This window comes from Colletotrichum aenigma (genome assembly GCF_013390185.1).
Source record: "Colletotrichum aenigma strain Cg56 chromosome Unknown KSG_Cg56_contig02, whole genome shotgun sequence".
NCBI classification, from domain to species: Eukaryota; Fungi; Ascomycota; class Sordariomycetes; order Glomerellales; family Glomerellaceae; genus Colletotrichum; species Colletotrichum aenigma.
The window spans coordinates 2086229-2102791 of record NW_023500908.1 but is presented as its reverse complement, the minus strand read 5'-3'; the positions used below and the strand labels follow the sequence as shown (position 1 = coordinate 2102791).

The 16563-nt window shown below is 51.4% G+C and overlaps 6 protein-coding genes across 6 annotated transcripts; 3 read left to right on the top strand and 3 right to left on the bottom strand.

Moving 5' to 3' along the window:
- Window positions 1-2831: 2831 nt before the first annotated feature.
- CGCA056_v002607 (uncharacterized protein) lies at window positions 2832-3246 on the top strand (the record flags this gene model as incomplete). Its single annotated transcript, XM_037317865.1, has 2 exons — window positions 2832-3117; window positions 3191-3246. The coding sequence occupies 2 exons, from the start codon at window positions 2832-2834 to the stop codon at window positions 3244-3246; spliced, it is 342 nt and encodes a 113-aa protein (XP_037183557.1).
- A 294-nt stretch (window positions 3247-3540) lies between these two features.
- On the bottom strand, window positions 3541-5082 carry DAL1-1 (Allantoinase; the record flags this gene model as incomplete). The annotated part of the gene is made up of 1 exon (XM_037317864.1): window positions 3541-5082. The coding sequence occupies one exon, from the start codon at window positions 5080-5082 to the stop codon at window positions 3541-3543; it is 1542 nt and encodes a 513-aa protein (XP_037183558.1).
- A 2897-nt stretch (window positions 5083-7979) lies between these two features.
- CGCA056_v002605 (uncharacterized protein) lies at window positions 7980-9297 on the top strand (the record flags this gene model as incomplete). The annotated part of the gene is made up of 2 exons (XM_037317863.1): window positions 7980-8270; window positions 8323-9297. The coding sequence occupies 2 exons, from the start codon at window positions 7980-7982 to the stop codon at window positions 9295-9297; spliced, it is 1266 nt and encodes a 421-aa protein (XP_037183559.1).
- Window positions 9298-9631: 334 nt separating this feature from the next.
- CGCA056_v002604 (Beta-glucanase) lies at window positions 9632-10479 on the bottom strand (the record flags this gene model as incomplete). Its single annotated transcript, XM_037317862.1, has 2 exons — window positions 9632-10035; window positions 10101-10479. 2 exons carry the CDS (start codon window positions 10477-10479, stop codon window positions 9632-9634), a joined length of 783 nt encoding a protein of 260 aa, XP_037183560.1.
- A 2463-nt stretch (window positions 10480-12942) lies between these two features.
- Window positions 12943-14234, bottom strand: CGCA056_v002603 (uncharacterized protein; the record flags this gene model as incomplete). Its single annotated transcript, XM_037317861.1, has 2 exons — window positions 12943-13860; window positions 13929-14234. 2 exons carry the CDS (start codon window positions 14232-14234, stop codon window positions 12943-12945), a joined length of 1224 nt encoding a protein of 407 aa, XP_037183553.1.
- Window positions 14235-15230: 996 nt separating this feature from the next.
- Window positions 15231-16464, top strand: CGCA056_v002602 (putative secreted lipase; the record flags this gene model as incomplete). The annotated part of the gene is made up of 2 exons (XM_037317860.1): window positions 15231-15414; window positions 15482-16464. The coding sequence occupies 2 exons, from the start codon at window positions 15231-15233 to the stop codon at window positions 16462-16464; spliced, it is 1167 nt and encodes a 388-aa protein (XP_037183554.1).
- Between the last annotated feature and the right edge of the window lie 99 nt (window positions 16465-16563).

Here is a 16563-nt window from a genome sequence, read left to right as displayed (position 1 = left end):
CAAGAGCCTTTGGATGATCCAGCTACTTCGCTTCCTCACGACTAATGGGTACGAGCCTGAGTGGCTTGTCCCACTCATGAAGTGGCTGCACCCAATTGTTGGTAATGTCGTTGTCAAAGGCAAGGAATTTCACCAAATTATCTTAGCTCTCGATTGAGACATGACTGACTATTGATCATGAATGTAGGTCACAGAAAAGAAATTATATCCAACATCTCTCGCGCACCGTACTGGTCTCGAATGTGGACTTTACAAGAGTGCACACACACTACTTCCGCCTTCCTTTGTGTCACTGGCCAGCTGTGCCCACTCTCGACCATCCGCGCCATTGCATATCCGAACATTTTTGATCATCAGATCAGCAACCGATTGTATCTCCATTTCCGTCTTCTTCAATCCCTGCAGTACGTCAACACATCGCAGCCGCCCCCGTGGATGTTGGCCCTCTCACTGCAAAACATGCTTCGAATGAAGGCGTCGGATCCGCGGGATAAGATATTCGCACTGCGAGAACTGTTCCACGGTGTTCTTCAAGAGATCCGTGTATCTTACGACCGCTCGCCCGAAGAGCTGTGTTCTGAAGCGACTAGACTGCTCATCACAAAGCAACAGAATCTCAAGGTTCTGCTGCATGGATTCGTCCAGCCTAATTCCCCGACGCTCCCATCTTGGGCAGTCAACTGGGTTGCAGAACCAACTAGCGTGTTGTCTCGTCGGAGACTTTGGGAATCAGCGGCGTCGGAGGTCAATGCCTGTAATGGCGCTGAACCGTCGATCAACTTCAGCGCCGACGGCCTAAGACTGGTCATGAAGGGAACAAAAATCGAAAAAATCGGTCCATGCATCAGCCAAGAACTCCATCCCGTGGATCGAGCCAATGAAGAAGTGAGGGCCAAGTTCGGATACTCATTTCCGGATTTTATTACCAAGTCTTTGAGCACAAACGCGATCAGTAGAGATGGGTTTACAGCTGCGTTCAAAGAACTGTTCAAGATTGAATTGGTGAATGACGAATTGAAGCGACCCGCTTCGGAAGAGGCTTGGAGACTGCTTGACAAGCAGACAAGCCCGAAAGAAATATGGGAACTAACCAAATACAACGAGAACGTTGCTACAGAGCTCATAGTCAGCTCAGCTGGCGGAGCGTTGTTCGTTACTGAGTCGGGCAGGCTTGGAAAAGCGAACAGTGAGATACTTGAGGGCGATTTAATCTGCGTTTTTGCGGGGCTTTCGCTGCCATTAGTTGTCCGACCCCAGGGGCCATATTTCGAAATGGTATCTCCTGCACTTGTCCACGGAAAAATGAGAGGCGAGGTGTGGCCGATTGACAGGGGCCAGCTAACTGAGTGGGAATTCGTATGATCAAATAGTCGGCATTGGTGGACGTGGAGCATCCCCGACCCTCGGGAGGAGACGTTACCATTATTCGAGAGGGAAGGCGATTTTTTGGCGTGCTTGAACCCTGTTCATCCAAGCCAAGGATTCAAAGCCGATTTAAGTTTCCCATTAGCTTGAGCTCGTGGAGTCTTGGGGCTGGGGGACGGGAAATCAGATTTCGCCGGCTGGCAATGCGGGCGCGGGTGCCTTCCATGGGCTGGGGAGAGCTTGTTTCTCTCATGTCAGTGTCTTTCAGTGATCGGGCTTCCGCCGATTGTGGCCGATCGAGCTGCAGGTAATTGAACGTTGGGTCAGGACCTCATCGCAGGCTGTGCGGGTTGTTCACCGGACTTATCAGAACTACAGTGCGAAGAAAAAGCTTAGTAAGGTATGAGATCTACAGCTTCAGGAAATCGACATCTTCAAACTCTTCATCGAGTAAATCGATTTTTCAGTCCGTGACGTTCATTATGTCCAATGCCGCTCGGAATCGGCACGGAGAATAGTGGTTTCTCATTTCCAAGTATCCCAGACGACTGTTGCCATAATTCGAAAACGAGCCGTTTTACCGGTAACGCACATACACCCGGATAAAGTCTATTCTCACTAACAGTAGCTGAGATGCTTGAGGATGTATTGGTTCATCTGGTAGATGTTATGCTGGATAAATCTGGTGCGGAGGGTCGCCCCATGAAAGGTTCTAGAATATGATCGGCATGATCAGGCCAAGTGATTGGAGGTTTGGGATAGTCGGCTCCCCCGGGGCCTGTTGGGGGCCGTCATGAGTCGTGATACTGAGTGTGATCAGGCCGGTCATGCGCCCGTGAGCGTGTATCCGTAACGGCTCCCTGTTGCCGCCAGTATCAAGGAGTCTAGCGAAACAGTTGCCTGGGGGTTGAACCTTACCACTTAGCGAATATACCGACCTGCACTCTACAGCTGATTCTTTTTACGCCTTACCGACGCTTCATCTGCCTTTCCCCTCGCCTGTGCCGACGTAAAGGCCGCCAGGTTATTCAAGACAGGGCGTCTTTGCGCGACTCAATGACGACGCCCGGACCATTTGTTTGACATCTTAGTAACATGGACGCATCATCTGCACAGCCTCTTAGGAGCAGAAAAGAACTTTATGATCAGAATGACCAGTCGCTATTCGGACTGATTGGTCTACGGAAGCCGTACGTCGGAATATCTCCACAGTGAACGGGATTTGAAAATGCCTTGATACGAATGTGCTACCAAATGTAGTATGGTTCCAGACAAGGGTACACTTATTAGACTTTCTCAGAGTCTCGTAATATCCAGCTTCTATAATGACTTATCAACGCACTCCATATAAAGATTTGTGTCTTGTCAGTTCATGTCAGCGATTTTGATCACTGCATCTCCTTCGCTGCAATCTTCACCTACTCTCGTTGCCACCAGTACTCTCGCTCTTCGTCAACCTTTTCAACATGAAGGTTCAACTCTTGCAGCTCGTTGCTCTGTTCGCAACTCAGGCTTTCGCCGCATGTGGTAACGGCGAATCCGAGCTCTTCGATCTTCAGGTCACCGACGGAACCAGCCAATGCAGAAACTTTGGATGCTACAAGGCCTGCACCTTCCCCGATGGTAGCGGGTCGTGTAACGGCTGCACGCAGTCCGTTTCTACTGACACCATTCGTCCGCTCGGCGGCAGCTACTGCTGCAAAGGGCCTCTCACTGGCTTGACAAATACTTGTGTTACTTCTTGTCCCGCAGGTAAGTAGCCAACCTCCGGACGAAATGCGAATCAAAAGGTCAAGGCAAGAACTGATTCGTGGGTTTCACGCAGGAACGAACAGCAAGCGAGCGATTACGTCCAGCGAAATGAGGCCATTTCAGGCTTGATAACTACCGTTTGATATTTCTGTTTCTGGCCACCTTGGTGGAGGCTTTTTGAACATCTTTCGGGAGGATTTAGCATAGCGATGATATCATTTATAACACTACTCTACATACGTTGAAGTTGCAAGGTTTCCCACAGACGATGGTTCATTGTACAAAAACGAATGTCACTCCAGGCAACCCACTTGGAGCTAAGGTGAATTCAATGCTACAAACATACGGCAAATCGTATCCAGGCGCCTCTAGCAATGGTCGAAATACTCGACAAGGTATAACAATGGCAGATCAGATTGTGATCTAAACCATTCTCACAGCCTTTCGCCGCCGCGGTTCCAGGATAGTTCTTCCGACCGGGCCCTGCTCCTCATTGAATCCTGTTGTACGATCAAATATCTTTCGCCCACGCAGCCAAGTCTCGTCCACGGCTCCCTTTAGTGTCTTTCCTTCGAAGGGGGAGACCTCGTTCCGGAAGAACATGGTGTCGGTGTTAACCTCAAATAAAGCTGTATCATCAAAGACCACCACATCAGCGTCGAATCCCACGCCCAGGTCCCCCTTCTCCTGCTCCAAGCCAACTTGACGTGCCGTATTCCTACTCGTCCATCGGACGATATCCTCGATGGTGATACCTCGAGACTCCGCCTGGGTCCAAAAAATGGAGAGCCCCAAGCCAAGACTACTGACACCTCCCCATGCACTGAAGAAGTCACCATCCTCGCCCTGATGGCTGTGCGGGGCAACAGCCAGTGACTCTGGAATCAACTTCAGGTCCGGTGTGCAGGGCGAATGGTCCGAGACTACGGTCTTGATAACACCGTCGCCATTCTCACGCGAGAGCTCCTCCCATAGAAGGGCCTGGTTGGACAGGTCGCGAGCTGGAGGGGCTGACTTGTAGCGTGTGTCTCCCTCGGGAACGTCCTCGGAGGCCAGACTGAGATAGTGGAAGCACGTCTCGGCGGTGATGTGGATGCCACGGTCTCTTGCCTCGCGCAACATAGGGATGCCCTCAGCAGCAGACAGATGCACAATATGCAAGTCCAACTCGGGTGCAACGTGGGCCTTGGAAAGAATCTGACTAATGGCGTATATCTCCAGCGTTGGAGGTCGAGAATCCAAATAGGTTTGATAGCTAGTCAGAGGGCCAGTGTATGGTGCACGAGAGCCAACGAGGGTTATGTTGGGAGGCAACATCTCCGCATGGAACATGACTGTGGTAGGCGAGCCAGCAAGGGCATACATGGCTGCTTCGATATCGTTGGGACCTATGGCTGGGAACTCATCCACACCGCTCTCAATGAGAAACCCCTTAAATGAGCGTACACCCGCGTCGACCAGAGGCTTCAGGTGCTGCGTATTGTTGGGTATCAGACCACCATGAAAGCCGACGTCGACCCAGCACTGGCCGTCGGCCGCCCTGACTTTGGTCATGAGGTTCTCGACAGTGGTTGTGGGCGGAAGAGAGTTAAGAGGCATGTCAATCAGTGTCGTAACACCCCCCGATGCGGCCGCTCTAGAGCCGGTCCAGAACCCTTCCCATTCCGTCCGGCCGGGCTCGTTGAGATGGACATGGGCGTCGAGTAGTCCAGGAAGCAGGAGCTTTGGCGAATAGTCTGTATAGACGGTGCCTGGAGGGAATTCGGAGGGTGATCTGACGGAGTTGTCGACTGAGATGATCTTGCCGGTTGTCGTGTTGACCACGAAAGTTGCCTCGCTCACAGATCCGCTTAGAACGACGTGGGACGACGCAAACACAAGGAGGTCTGACGAAGAGTTGTTCGGGAGCAGGGCTTGAATGCATGTCGCAAAAAGCGCCACCCCGAAGAATCGGGGCAAAACCATGATGGAGGGAGAATTATATTGGTTGCTCCTGCTGCCTTCTTGATGACGACGGTAAGATGAGAGAAGTGGCCCAAATCAGTGTGGTTGGATCGGCCTTTATATCTATCAGATCTGGGTCCCACCTGGGGATCGTGAGGAGGTTGAGCTATATTCTGGTCCGATGTTCCCGAAGAGACAGGTTGAAAGCATGGTATCTTCCGACCAGCATCTTAGGGTTTCCTGGCAGTCTTGGCAGTCTAAGGTATTTGAATGGAGGTGCGTCAGTAATATGTGTTTGTGGCTTGAGGTGGACTTTTCTTGTACCTGGATTCAAATGATCTATCTCCAGTTTAGGTCTATTCTCTTCTTGGCAGGACATGAGCTTTCTTTTCTTCATTCTCTTCATGTTCTTCTCACATTCGGCGCAGATTTACACTTTGTCACAGTTGAGCGTCTATAGTAATTGCTTTGGTCGTCTTCCTGCGACATTCACGCATGATGAACTCTATTTGCAACCGCGTAAAGCGTGGGATATGATGTCTGTAGCTTCGCTCGGATGCTAGCTAACGACTTGGCATGACACATAGTAGGTTCAACTGCAGGCTTCACTGCAGAGTAAGTAGAGAGGAACTGCGCAGTGCCTGCTGATAAGCAGACAGGGAAATCAAGCAGCACTCCGAGTTTTCCCGCAACTGGGGGCTCAATATTCTACCAAAGTCTGCTTGTTTTCGGTCAAGGTCCGTTTGTATGGGTTGCTGCGTAGCTCAAGTGAGATGGCTTCAGTGCCATAACAACATCGAGTCGGGAAGCGCCGAGGATCGCTGAGCGGCATCAACCTGCTTATTCAACTATTTGGGCAACCCTTCCCGCTGCTGCATTGCAGATCGTGATTTTCCAAGGAATGTTCGCTCCTTGCAGGTAGCCTAAGATTGCCCTTGTCGCCTTGGCTTTGATATCCCGTCGGTTGCTCAGATATTGACATCCGTCGAGTGTGTGGGGTGCGGCCAATCAGAGTTCGGATCGCGATTCGATCGAGTAACAAGAAGCTTATTCTATCGAGTAAACCGCAATGGGGACAACGGGGCTAACTGGGTCCCGCGTAACTGGAGCCGGTGGACTTGGGATAATGATACTGAGCTCAAGCAGCATATGAAATGGAGAGACATCCAGAGTTGTTGCACACACGCTATCGAAAAAACGTACAAGGTCAGGATTAACAGTAAAGTACAATCTGTGTGAAGCTCGTTGCATTACCAGTCAACAAAATTACAGCTACGCACCAACAAGTTGAATAGCCCGGGATCTTAACCAATGCAGACATTCTCTTTTTTTTCTCCGATGATCTCTCATTTTCGTTGCACGCATCAATTGTTAAAACCGAACCCAAAGCATGACTAACTTACTACGTACCCTCTGGGTTACCATCATGTGAGGATTCGTTCTGCATTTCAGTCATGACAGCCAAGCAAATGCTTCAGCATCTAGCAGACCAGGCCTACAGGCTGTGTAACCCACCGTGGAACTCAATTCCAAGCTGTCGGCAAGCATGAGATCTTGAAGGCGTTGTATTGCATACGAGAGACACCATCATGGCATGGCTGGGAGGACTTGGCAAATTGGGTATCTCCGCGGACGTGTCCGTATGGGGAACTGGGAATCATTTAACCTGGTTTTCAGCGCAGTCAAATCACAGTATTGCAAAAGGGAAAACACGCCCTCCAGCTTTCATGCTGAGACCTCGAATGGAGAACCGGCACATTCTCGGAAATATTTCACAACGTTGAATCAACACACTCACGTTTCTGGTCCGCGAGAGTCAGTGAATACATGTCTTCCAGTTGTCAATGAGGCGGATAAGTCCTCATCCGCCTGTATAATCATGAACAGTGGGAGCCACTCCGTGGCAGTGATGAGACCCCAAACGCCTTAATCACCTTCGCCCGAATAGCATGTTTTACGGCATTCCACGATATACGATATCAAGAAATTCGCGTCAATGACATCAATCAAAGACAGTAGGACATGTAAGCAATTCTCTTCAGAAGCGCGTGCAATGGCATCAGCAGCATCATGCACCTCGACCTAACTTACCGCATTGGGAGGCTCATCGCAGACGCTCAGCCAATCATGGTTGCAGAATTTCCCCTCGTATTCAAATTTGGTCGGCTTGTATACCCAATAAGCGAAGCCAGTTCAAACTGCCATTTCAGAATGGTTTAGTGCTGACACGCTACCAATCGCTTCGGGCCGCGCGGTTCTTTTGTAACATGATTACAAAAGCCTTCGATAGAGCTGCGCGCGCCTCGAGCTGAATCTCAGCACATGGCGAACATCCCAAACCTCCACCTTGATGACAATAGCTGCTTCAAAAACGCTCAACTCGTTGATTGGGAAAGTTTGGCCGAGAACTAGCCAGTTGCCCGCATCCAACACTTGACAGCCGACCGCTTTGTCGACCTTCGTACGCTCACCATCAATCTTTTGAAATTGCTTCTGGCATTGCTTGTCCTCGCGTTGATCTGAGTTTTCATTTTACCTCTTTCTTCCCTTTCTTTGACGTCCAACGGCACGTGTGAATCATGGGACGCGCGCCAACCAGTGGGTATTGTCACACTTGCCGACGACGACGAGTGAAGTGTGGTAAGCAACCCATTCCAGACTAAAGTCCCTCTACTGTGACCTAAGAACATGAAACTTACCACACCATTCCCGCAGATAAGGGCCGTCCCGAGTGTCATCGCTGCCTCAAGTCTGGCCACCGGTGCCAGGGGTACGAGCTGCCCCTGCGTATGCAGAACCTGACAGTCGGCGAGAGCAGCGGCAGCCAGCAACTAGTCCCGGTGCCCAACCCGGCGGTGACAACGCTAGCCCGGTCTGACATGACACGGGAGCTGCCTTTGACTGCGTTCCGCGACACCATGGCATTCTCACACCTGCTCGCTAACTACCGCTGGGGCCCGTTCTGGAAGCCGCTACTGCGAACATCCATGTCCGAAGCGTCCACGCCAGCCGAAAGGGCCCATTATCGAGCCTGTCTGGCTACTGCCCTTGCCTTTATGGGGAAAGCTGTAAAGGAGCCGAAGATGCTTTCGGATGGGTACGAGATGAATGGCGAGGTCATCAGAGGCTTGCATGGGGCTCTGCTTCAACAGTCGAAGTCGGAGATGGCGCGCTGGGCTTTTACGATCATAGTACTGTGCATGTATCAAGTGAGTACAAGACTTCCCGCAGCCTTTCAGCAAGACCTGACGATTTGCCCAGTATGCCGTTGAGGGGAATGCCAATCTTCCCCACTACTATGGTGTTGTCCGGGTCATCGAGTATTGCGGGCCAGAGTACTTCCAGCAGGAGCCCATGTTGACAATTTACCGCCAGATTAGGGCTCAGCATGTAAGTGTCACATATTACGATATATCTGTTGAAAGAAACTTGGAAACCCCTCACAAAACCCGGCGCAAGCTCACGAGGTCATATGATGGCCAGTCCTGCAGTTCCTTCAACAACAAGAAACCCTCCTTCTTCAACATAGAAAAATGGAAGACTATTCCTTGGGTGAAAACTCGCAAGACTTCGTACGACATCTTGATAGACCTGTACATCGAACTACCGGGCTTGGGGGCCTCGCTGGGTCCTTCTTCTGCTACTCTCTCAGAGGACGACAAAATCGAGATAGAAATGGAAACTCGAGATCTGCTCGCACGGTTCTACGAGTGGCGAAGGAATTGGGAGCTTGCCAACCCTCAAGCGGCAGCAGAAGTGTGGCTTCCAATAACTGCAGACGACGTACCACAGCCTTGGGTAAAGGATCTTCTGTCGAAAGCTTTGGAGGTTCAGACGGCGGATCAGGTGACCGATCTGTTGGTCTATAACTCTGCCTTGATCTACCTGATGCATGTTCTTTACGCTCTGCGGACGGGTAATCGTCGGCCGCAGCCATTCCCAGCAGATATGGACTACAGTGTGGAAAAGGCCACCGGGGACCCGCTGTACATGCCGGACGAGCTGAAGTATCAATGGCAGCCAGCAATCGAGGCATTGAGGCTGATGCGGCTTGCTCCAGGATTGCTGTCTATCAGCGACTGCTCGGTCATGGTTCCTGTCTCTCCCATCGGCATCATCTACAACTCTCTGCTTGGGAACGAGGGGCTTGGACGGGTACTATTGTCCACAATGAATAATCCTGAGGATTATGAAATGGCAGGTCTTGAGCTCTCTGTCTTTCGCATCCCAGAGTAGCTTTAGGTGGGGTTTCCTTCAAACTGTCACCACACAACCACGCATACCCATTCGTGTGTACACGATTAGTGGGACAATTAGCGTACTTGACCGTGTCCAATTCTTTTCTTAGCTCAACGAAAGACGTTGACCTATTCATGATCGATGATCCGATTGTCTGATTAGATTTGATGCATAGAAATAACCGTGGTAGTTGAGATAAGAGACAATGTTATTTCGGTGGTACTCCTACAAGATTGAAGCATAGTGGAAGCTAAAATGCAAACAAAGTGATCAACAATCCCTACTCCATAGCGTTTACAATGCTAATCCAAGACTATTTCCCGCCATAAGTTCAGCAGTTGTTTCCGGAACAGGTGTTGTAGTACATGTAGACATCCTTGATGCGGAAGTTTGCAGTCTGTTTGGGAGGGCCGACACTCCAGCCAGGGTCTCCGTTGGCCCAGTTGTTGAACACCCACGGGGCAGCAGAGTTGGGCACGTCACTGGTAGTGTTCCAGATTTGCACACCATCTACAAACCATCGAACCAGACCCGGGGTCCAATCAAGACGGTATTCGTGCTCGGCGCTTGTAGCATCCGAGGGTGGAGTGACTGCGTTGTAGGTCTTGACGCCGTTTTGGTCTGCATCCTGGTTGGTGAACCAGAGCTTCCGGGTGCCTTGGTTGCTTAGTGAGCTGGGGTCCGAAAGCCATTCAATATCGGTCTCCTGGGTGTCATTCTTGTAGTAGAAGATGCCTATTTCGTTATCAGTTGATTGGTTCAGACACTTTGAGTTGACATAAGAGCTGAGAAGTTCTTACCATTGCAAACACCAGCAGGTTCACTGAAAATGGCAACGGTTCGAACAGAAGCGTACTTGATGTTGGCAACAGTAGTGACGACCTCGCCACATTTGTAAGGCTGGGCAGTTTGGCCACCAGGAACTATCAAGTTAAGATAACCACCAGATACGACGGCATTAGCAGCCTCGTAAGCGTGTGTCCCAACAGAGTACGTGCTTCTGTACAGCCCACTCGGGAGAGTAGTTCCGGTCGCAAAGTTGAAGATGGCTCTGTTGGTAAACGTGTACTGCCCGTCAACGACATATGATGAGCCGCTGACAGTCGGGGTCGGGGACCGGACCAGAGCGTAAGCCTGCCCTAAGGCGAAAGAAATGGTTGAAATGGTAGAAAATCGCATGATGCGGACGGTCGAAAGGATGATGAGCTTGTCTGTAATGCCTAAGTTTTGATGCCGAGCTAAGATATTCAATTATGTTCGTGAGTAGAGAAGTTCAACTACTTATAGTTGCCATCAAGTCCCTAGACCTGAAGGATTGCGGACAGGCCGATAGCCATGCCACGATGAGCATCCTTCGCCAAGTCACATCGGGTGTGGAAAGACGAGGGTTGCCTCCTTCTGGATGGTAGGACCTTGATCGGGCCTACTGATACTATAGAATCCAGACTTTATCGTGATGGCCTCACTTGAGGAGGCACAGAGCCTCCCTTGCGTCGTCATCACACACATCAGGGCGGAAGTGCGAGACAGCCAATTGAAGAGCTGAGTTGACTATGAAGATTGCCCCCTGCAAAGTGTGATCAGGCAGAGGCCAAGGCTGCCCAGCCCCTATGGGATATTTTCCGGCGGTCCAGCCCGCGATGTGCCGGAGCCGAATGGATCGGATCGTCGCATCTTTACACCTGAAAGGCCCAAGAAACCCGACGAACGCACGCCGCTTTTCCGGTATGCGTTCTCCTTCTCCCTTTAGTGGACAGTTCGCAACGGTTGGTCCCGCATTCCATGCAGCAGAAGGATTGCCAAGTACGTGATGGTCAGACAATACTGTCTAGAATAGGAAGGTGGTCAAATTTCTCTTCTGGTTCCCCAGCTGTTGACTATGCTTGCAACAGCTGCAGACACGAACCCTTTTGGGCTGTCTTACTTTGGGGGCGATGACAAGTTGACATTACGACATGTCAGACATTTACATTTCTTGTAAATCGCGCACTATTGCACTTTTCTCGCTTCCTCAACGAGACTTTCAAGACCCATGAGTATTGTAGGCGCCCTTGGCGTGCGATGAGGGTTTCTGAATCGAAGCTTCGGTCGACGCTTGCCATCGGCCGTAGGAGAACCTCGTGCCTATTGGAGTGATGGAATGATGTCACTTTGACTGATCGTCGAGCTTTAGTCGGCTCTCGGCGGCAATAGCCTCAATGTTGTCTTGGGATGATGGGAAACGAATTGAGTGTGAGGGGAGGACGTGGCTGAGCTGAAGAAGACTCACACCGGGAATATCTCAGCAGGCCATGCTCATTCGTAGTAAAAGATGCATTGACGTCACCGATCAAATTGACCATCAGCCAAAACTTGATCATAAGTCCAATGACATCGGTTCTACCGCCTGGCGCAGAAAGGTTGGATAGCAGGGCAGGAGCAACCGATGGTTTGAGTGACACACTTAGTTGCTGTGGCGGCGCGTGGGCTTTGAACTATTTGGGAGTTGTAACCCCAGTGCCCATATGACCACCATTAGCAACAATCTATTGATTATTTCACACCACCTTTCGGCGGGCTAACTTGACATGAGTTGAATCTATGGCCGAGGGGCTTTTGGGTTTGCGATCGAATGTGATTGACTGGTATGCGAGGATTGGTCCAGCTATGTTCGTTGCTTTGCTAGTAGTCCTGCTTCGAGAGGCACAAACTCATTAGCCCCAAAGACTTCCCATCGTGTGACTCTAATCTCGCAAAGTCATACTTAATCGGTGTACGACCTGAAATTCAGTTCGGGAAAATGGTGGAGTGAATAAGCTTAGTGGTCGACTAAATAAGGTGGGTATCACAGCTACAAATGCCGATGCTGCGGTCAAACACAAAACCTCCATGGTTGTTAAGAATTTGTCGCATACATGGGGCCGAAGTCTACCTACACTCTAAGGCCCATCTCATAATGATTACATCAACAACTCACTACAGCGGAAAGCCGATGGCGAACCGACTGTGATGCTTCCTGCGACGTCATGAGTGGAGAGCTGCGGAATCCGAAAGGTAATCTAAGCAACTACAGAGCAGTATTCTTAGCCTTTGTATCGGGATGATCCCAGCCCATGACGGCTGTTCCGCCAACGAGCATAAACCCTTCAATACTGATGAATTTTTCATCGGGTCGCCGATAACCCTTCCAATATCTGGAAAACCCCTTATCTCCACGGCAAACAAGGCGAGCAAGCGATGTTTTACCGGCCGGCAGTTCATTCTTCGCCGTCAAAAGCTATGACTTGAGTCAGGACCCCAAATTGGATATGGGTCAACAGAGTGCCATCCGGTGGGACAAGCACCCACATCACGGGCTTCAGACAGACAATGCACGGACGCAGGGATCGTCAATCTGCTCGGATAACAGGGATATTCCGAGAACTCGGTCGTCAGCCCTCGGGCCAACGCGGTGTCCTTGTTGACCATCACGAAGGGGTAGACTTGCCAAAAGATCGTCAACACTCCACTGAATGGCGCTTAGTATGTGCTACTTTGACCAAGTTTTGCCACACGCTGTAAACCGAGGCACGAGAGTTTTAAGAATTTGAGTGTTGATAGCAGAATATCTACTGTTTCGTGTTTTATTTATTACGCTAATACGTTACAATTATCGTCATCTCATCATACCATATTGTTCACCCCGTGCTTTCTGCCGGGGGCTGTAGTATCTGCATCCGAGCTTTCCCTGGGCTCGTCGGGTCTGTTGTGCTGAACTACGCCCAGCTCGACCGCGTCCTCCTTTCCAATAATGTTCTCAGATGAACTGGCATACGTCTTCCGTCTGGAATGATTCGTATGCTCCGGATTTGTGGTGTTCTTGCTAGTGCCCTGCCTATCTGCGTTGGAAAGACCAAGCGTGGACTTGGCTGCGTGCCATGATCCCATGATCGCAGCGTCCAATACCGGCAATGACGCCGTGACAATGCCCATTGAAATATCGAGCACGGTCCATCGAAGGATAATGGTGTAGTCCCAGAAGATGTCGGTGGATGTGAAGGGCTGTATCTGCTGGAGCAGGCCTCCAGCAACAGTGAGGCCACCCGCCGCCCAAATGATGAAGAGCCTGACCTTCTTGCTCGTATCAATGCGGACACGCCACAGAATAATGATTGGCGTGGCAAGAAGAAGCACACTCTGCACCACGTGAATAATGCTGAGGACTTTGGCTGCCAGGAACTGGTTCCCACAAGTGGCTGCTGTTGCGAGAGATCCTGCGTACTCTCTGTCCCACACAGCTCGAGGAGGGTTGCAGAGAAAAATGTTCCAGAATATGGAGGCGATGACAAATGCCACCAAAGTGCCGAGGAAGATGTCCGCTAGGATCCTCCAGGTCTTGAAGGCTGTGTCGACGAGTCGGCGGATGAAGAGTGTGATCGAGATTTTAATGATGCCGACCGTCGGGTAGTATATGATCTTGCAGATGGTGAGGTAGTATGAGTAGAATTGGTAGTCATCATAAGTGTTTTCCCAGGTGTGAAGGCCGCCGCCAGCATCGACGACAACGAGAATCTGAAGAATCGGGTAAACCAGTGCGAGGATCTGGCAAGTCATCAGCATGAGTCCGTCTTCATGCACTTCAGGGACAGGTTGGAAGAGTCCCAACTCACCGAAGCTGCAACAATCACCCAGTCATCCCAACCAAATTTCGTCTGCGTTCCTCTCCATTTCACAATCAACCTTCCAGTCGTCGGTACCACAATAGCAAGCATCACTATCACCATGCCCGCAATGATGGCGCCCTGTTTCGATTCGTGAACGGCGTTCGCTGGCTCCTGGGCGGTGAAGATGTAACCCAGAGCAGGGTCGAGCGTCGTGACTCCATATTGCCGGTAGATCCCCCTAATGACATTGTAATCCCTGGTGTTGTTGGGCGGCTTCCCGATCTTCGCGGAGGCCGTGCTGCTGTTCGACATGGCGAAAAACAAGTCGTCCAACTAACCGAGCTCAACATGCAAAGAGGAGACCCGCGACGGGAGCATGCGGCTGGTCCGCTTTATGCAGCTTTCTTTCGAGATGGGCTGAACCGCTCCAAATTATTTTCAGTGTATCAAGGCCAGACGCGCGGGCTAGCATGGTTTCACATCGTGGGAAACCCGGCCTTCTTTGATCTTCAGCATCGCTTACCGGGTGCGAGGTCCCGGGATCGTGGGAGGGTCGTATCGACAAGATTTTCGCAACAGCGGGATCAGCATGGGGGAAGAGCCGATGTTTGGGCATTCTTGGAAAAGCCCGCGATAACCATTCAGCTGCCATGCCGTGCAGATTAAGCTACAAGGACAAGGTTGGCTCTGGTGCGGGCAGGTGTAGTGAGAATGAGTCGATGGCGAGTCATGGATGCCAGTGGGCGCTCGCAAACATCGCAGAGAACCGCAGGCCTCGGCCCCTCGCTTCTGCGAGTGGGAGGCACAGCCAGTAACAGTCCAATGGCGTCAAAGATCGGAGGAGACCCAACATGCACTGGGGAACTGTGAAAAGAGGTTCTCATGGTTCTTGCCGGCTTGTCACTCCGCCCTGCGAGGACGACAGGCAGGGGTTTTGCTCTTGGCGATGTTCGGTTGGGTAACACCTCCGACCGGCGTTCCCCCGGTGCCGTCTCGTTCCCCGAAATTGCACTGCACGAGGATCTTGGCCTGGGGACCGCAATTTGGGGGGATCGGTCTGCCTCGATTCGGACCAACACAGAAACGAACAAGTCCCGGCGTTTAGCGTATATTAACAGTCGTTCTCGTTCGTAAGAGCCCCAGAAACGTGAAGAAAAGAAAGAGGGGGAAAAACCTGCTGATGTGTTTGCCGCCGATCGTGTCTCCGCGCTGGACATTCTGTGCGCGCTCTTAGTGCGACTTCTGGCCCCTTTTGGCGTGTGTCAACTCTTCTTCAAACTCGACGCTCGCCCACGACAATCAGGAGCCATGGTCCGACTTTCGGCACTCTCCGCGGTCGCATTGGCTGCCGCTGGCGCCGCTGCAGGTGCCGACTGCACCGGCGTGAACGCTGTCAGCTCAAAGTGCAGCCCTCAGGAAAGTCTGCATCATCGAGAGTTCTTCTACGTGGGAGGCCAAAGCGCACCGGACCCGACAGGCAACATCACAATTGGTAGGAGAACGCAGCCTTTGGGATAGGAAGCTCCATCTACGTTTTTCTAACCTTTTCATCGTCATAGGCCAGATCTATGTCGAGAAGCTTACGCCCATTATTAAAGTTCGGTCAACCCCTCTTGTCTTCCTTCACGGCGGTGGCATCTCCGCCACCACATGGCTCAACACCCCTGACAACCGCCCGGGGTGGGCGACTTACTTCCTGCAGAAGGGATATCAGATTTATCTGATCGACGCGAACAGCATCGGACGGTCCACCGCCAACAACCCGGCGAACTTCACCATGAACGTGGGCATGTCGGTGGAGTACGTCGAGATGGGTTTCACAGGTGTCAAGGAATACAACACCTATCCTCAATCCCAACTACATACACAGTGGCCTGGCACCGGCTTGAGGGGCGACCCTACTTTCGACCAGTTCCAGCAAAGCTTCATCCCATACACAAGTAGTTATGTTTCTCAGGAGCTGGCCATCCGCACCGCTGGCTGCGAGTTGCTGTCTCTCATCGGCGCCAAGTCGTACCTGGTGTCACATTCCCTGGGTTCCAAGCTCGCTCTCGTCATCTCCAATGATTGCCCACAATACCTAGCCGGCAGCATCAACCTCGAGCCATCGACAATTCCTTTCTGGGCCTACGGCTACGGGCTTGGAGGCCGCTCTGCCAATCCGTGGGGTCTCACCAACACTCAAGTCGATTACGAGCCCGCCGTTACGGACTCGGCCGGGCTCGCAGATGAGATCGAGTCTGTGGGTAATGAGACGTTGGCGCTTCGCAACTGCTACCGCCAGAAGGAACCGGCGCGCCAGCTTCCCAAGATCTCCAGCGTGCCTTATGTGGCATTGACGGGAGAGGCCAGTGTGCACATCACCTACGATCACTGTATCATCGACTATCTGAAGCAAGTCGGAGGGAATCCCGAGTGGATCAAGTTGGGTGACATTGGTATCAAGGGCAACGGCCACTTTGGTCACCTTGAGATGAACAACCTCGACATTGCATCTGTCGTTCACGGATGGGTCAAGAAGAAGCAAGGCTGGTGGTGGTAATTCGGGTCAGCCCTATTTCGCTGTATATATTCCCATACTGTACATACGTCTAGCACGTAATCTTAATATTCCCCTATGTTAGCAATATTGAAACGCTTG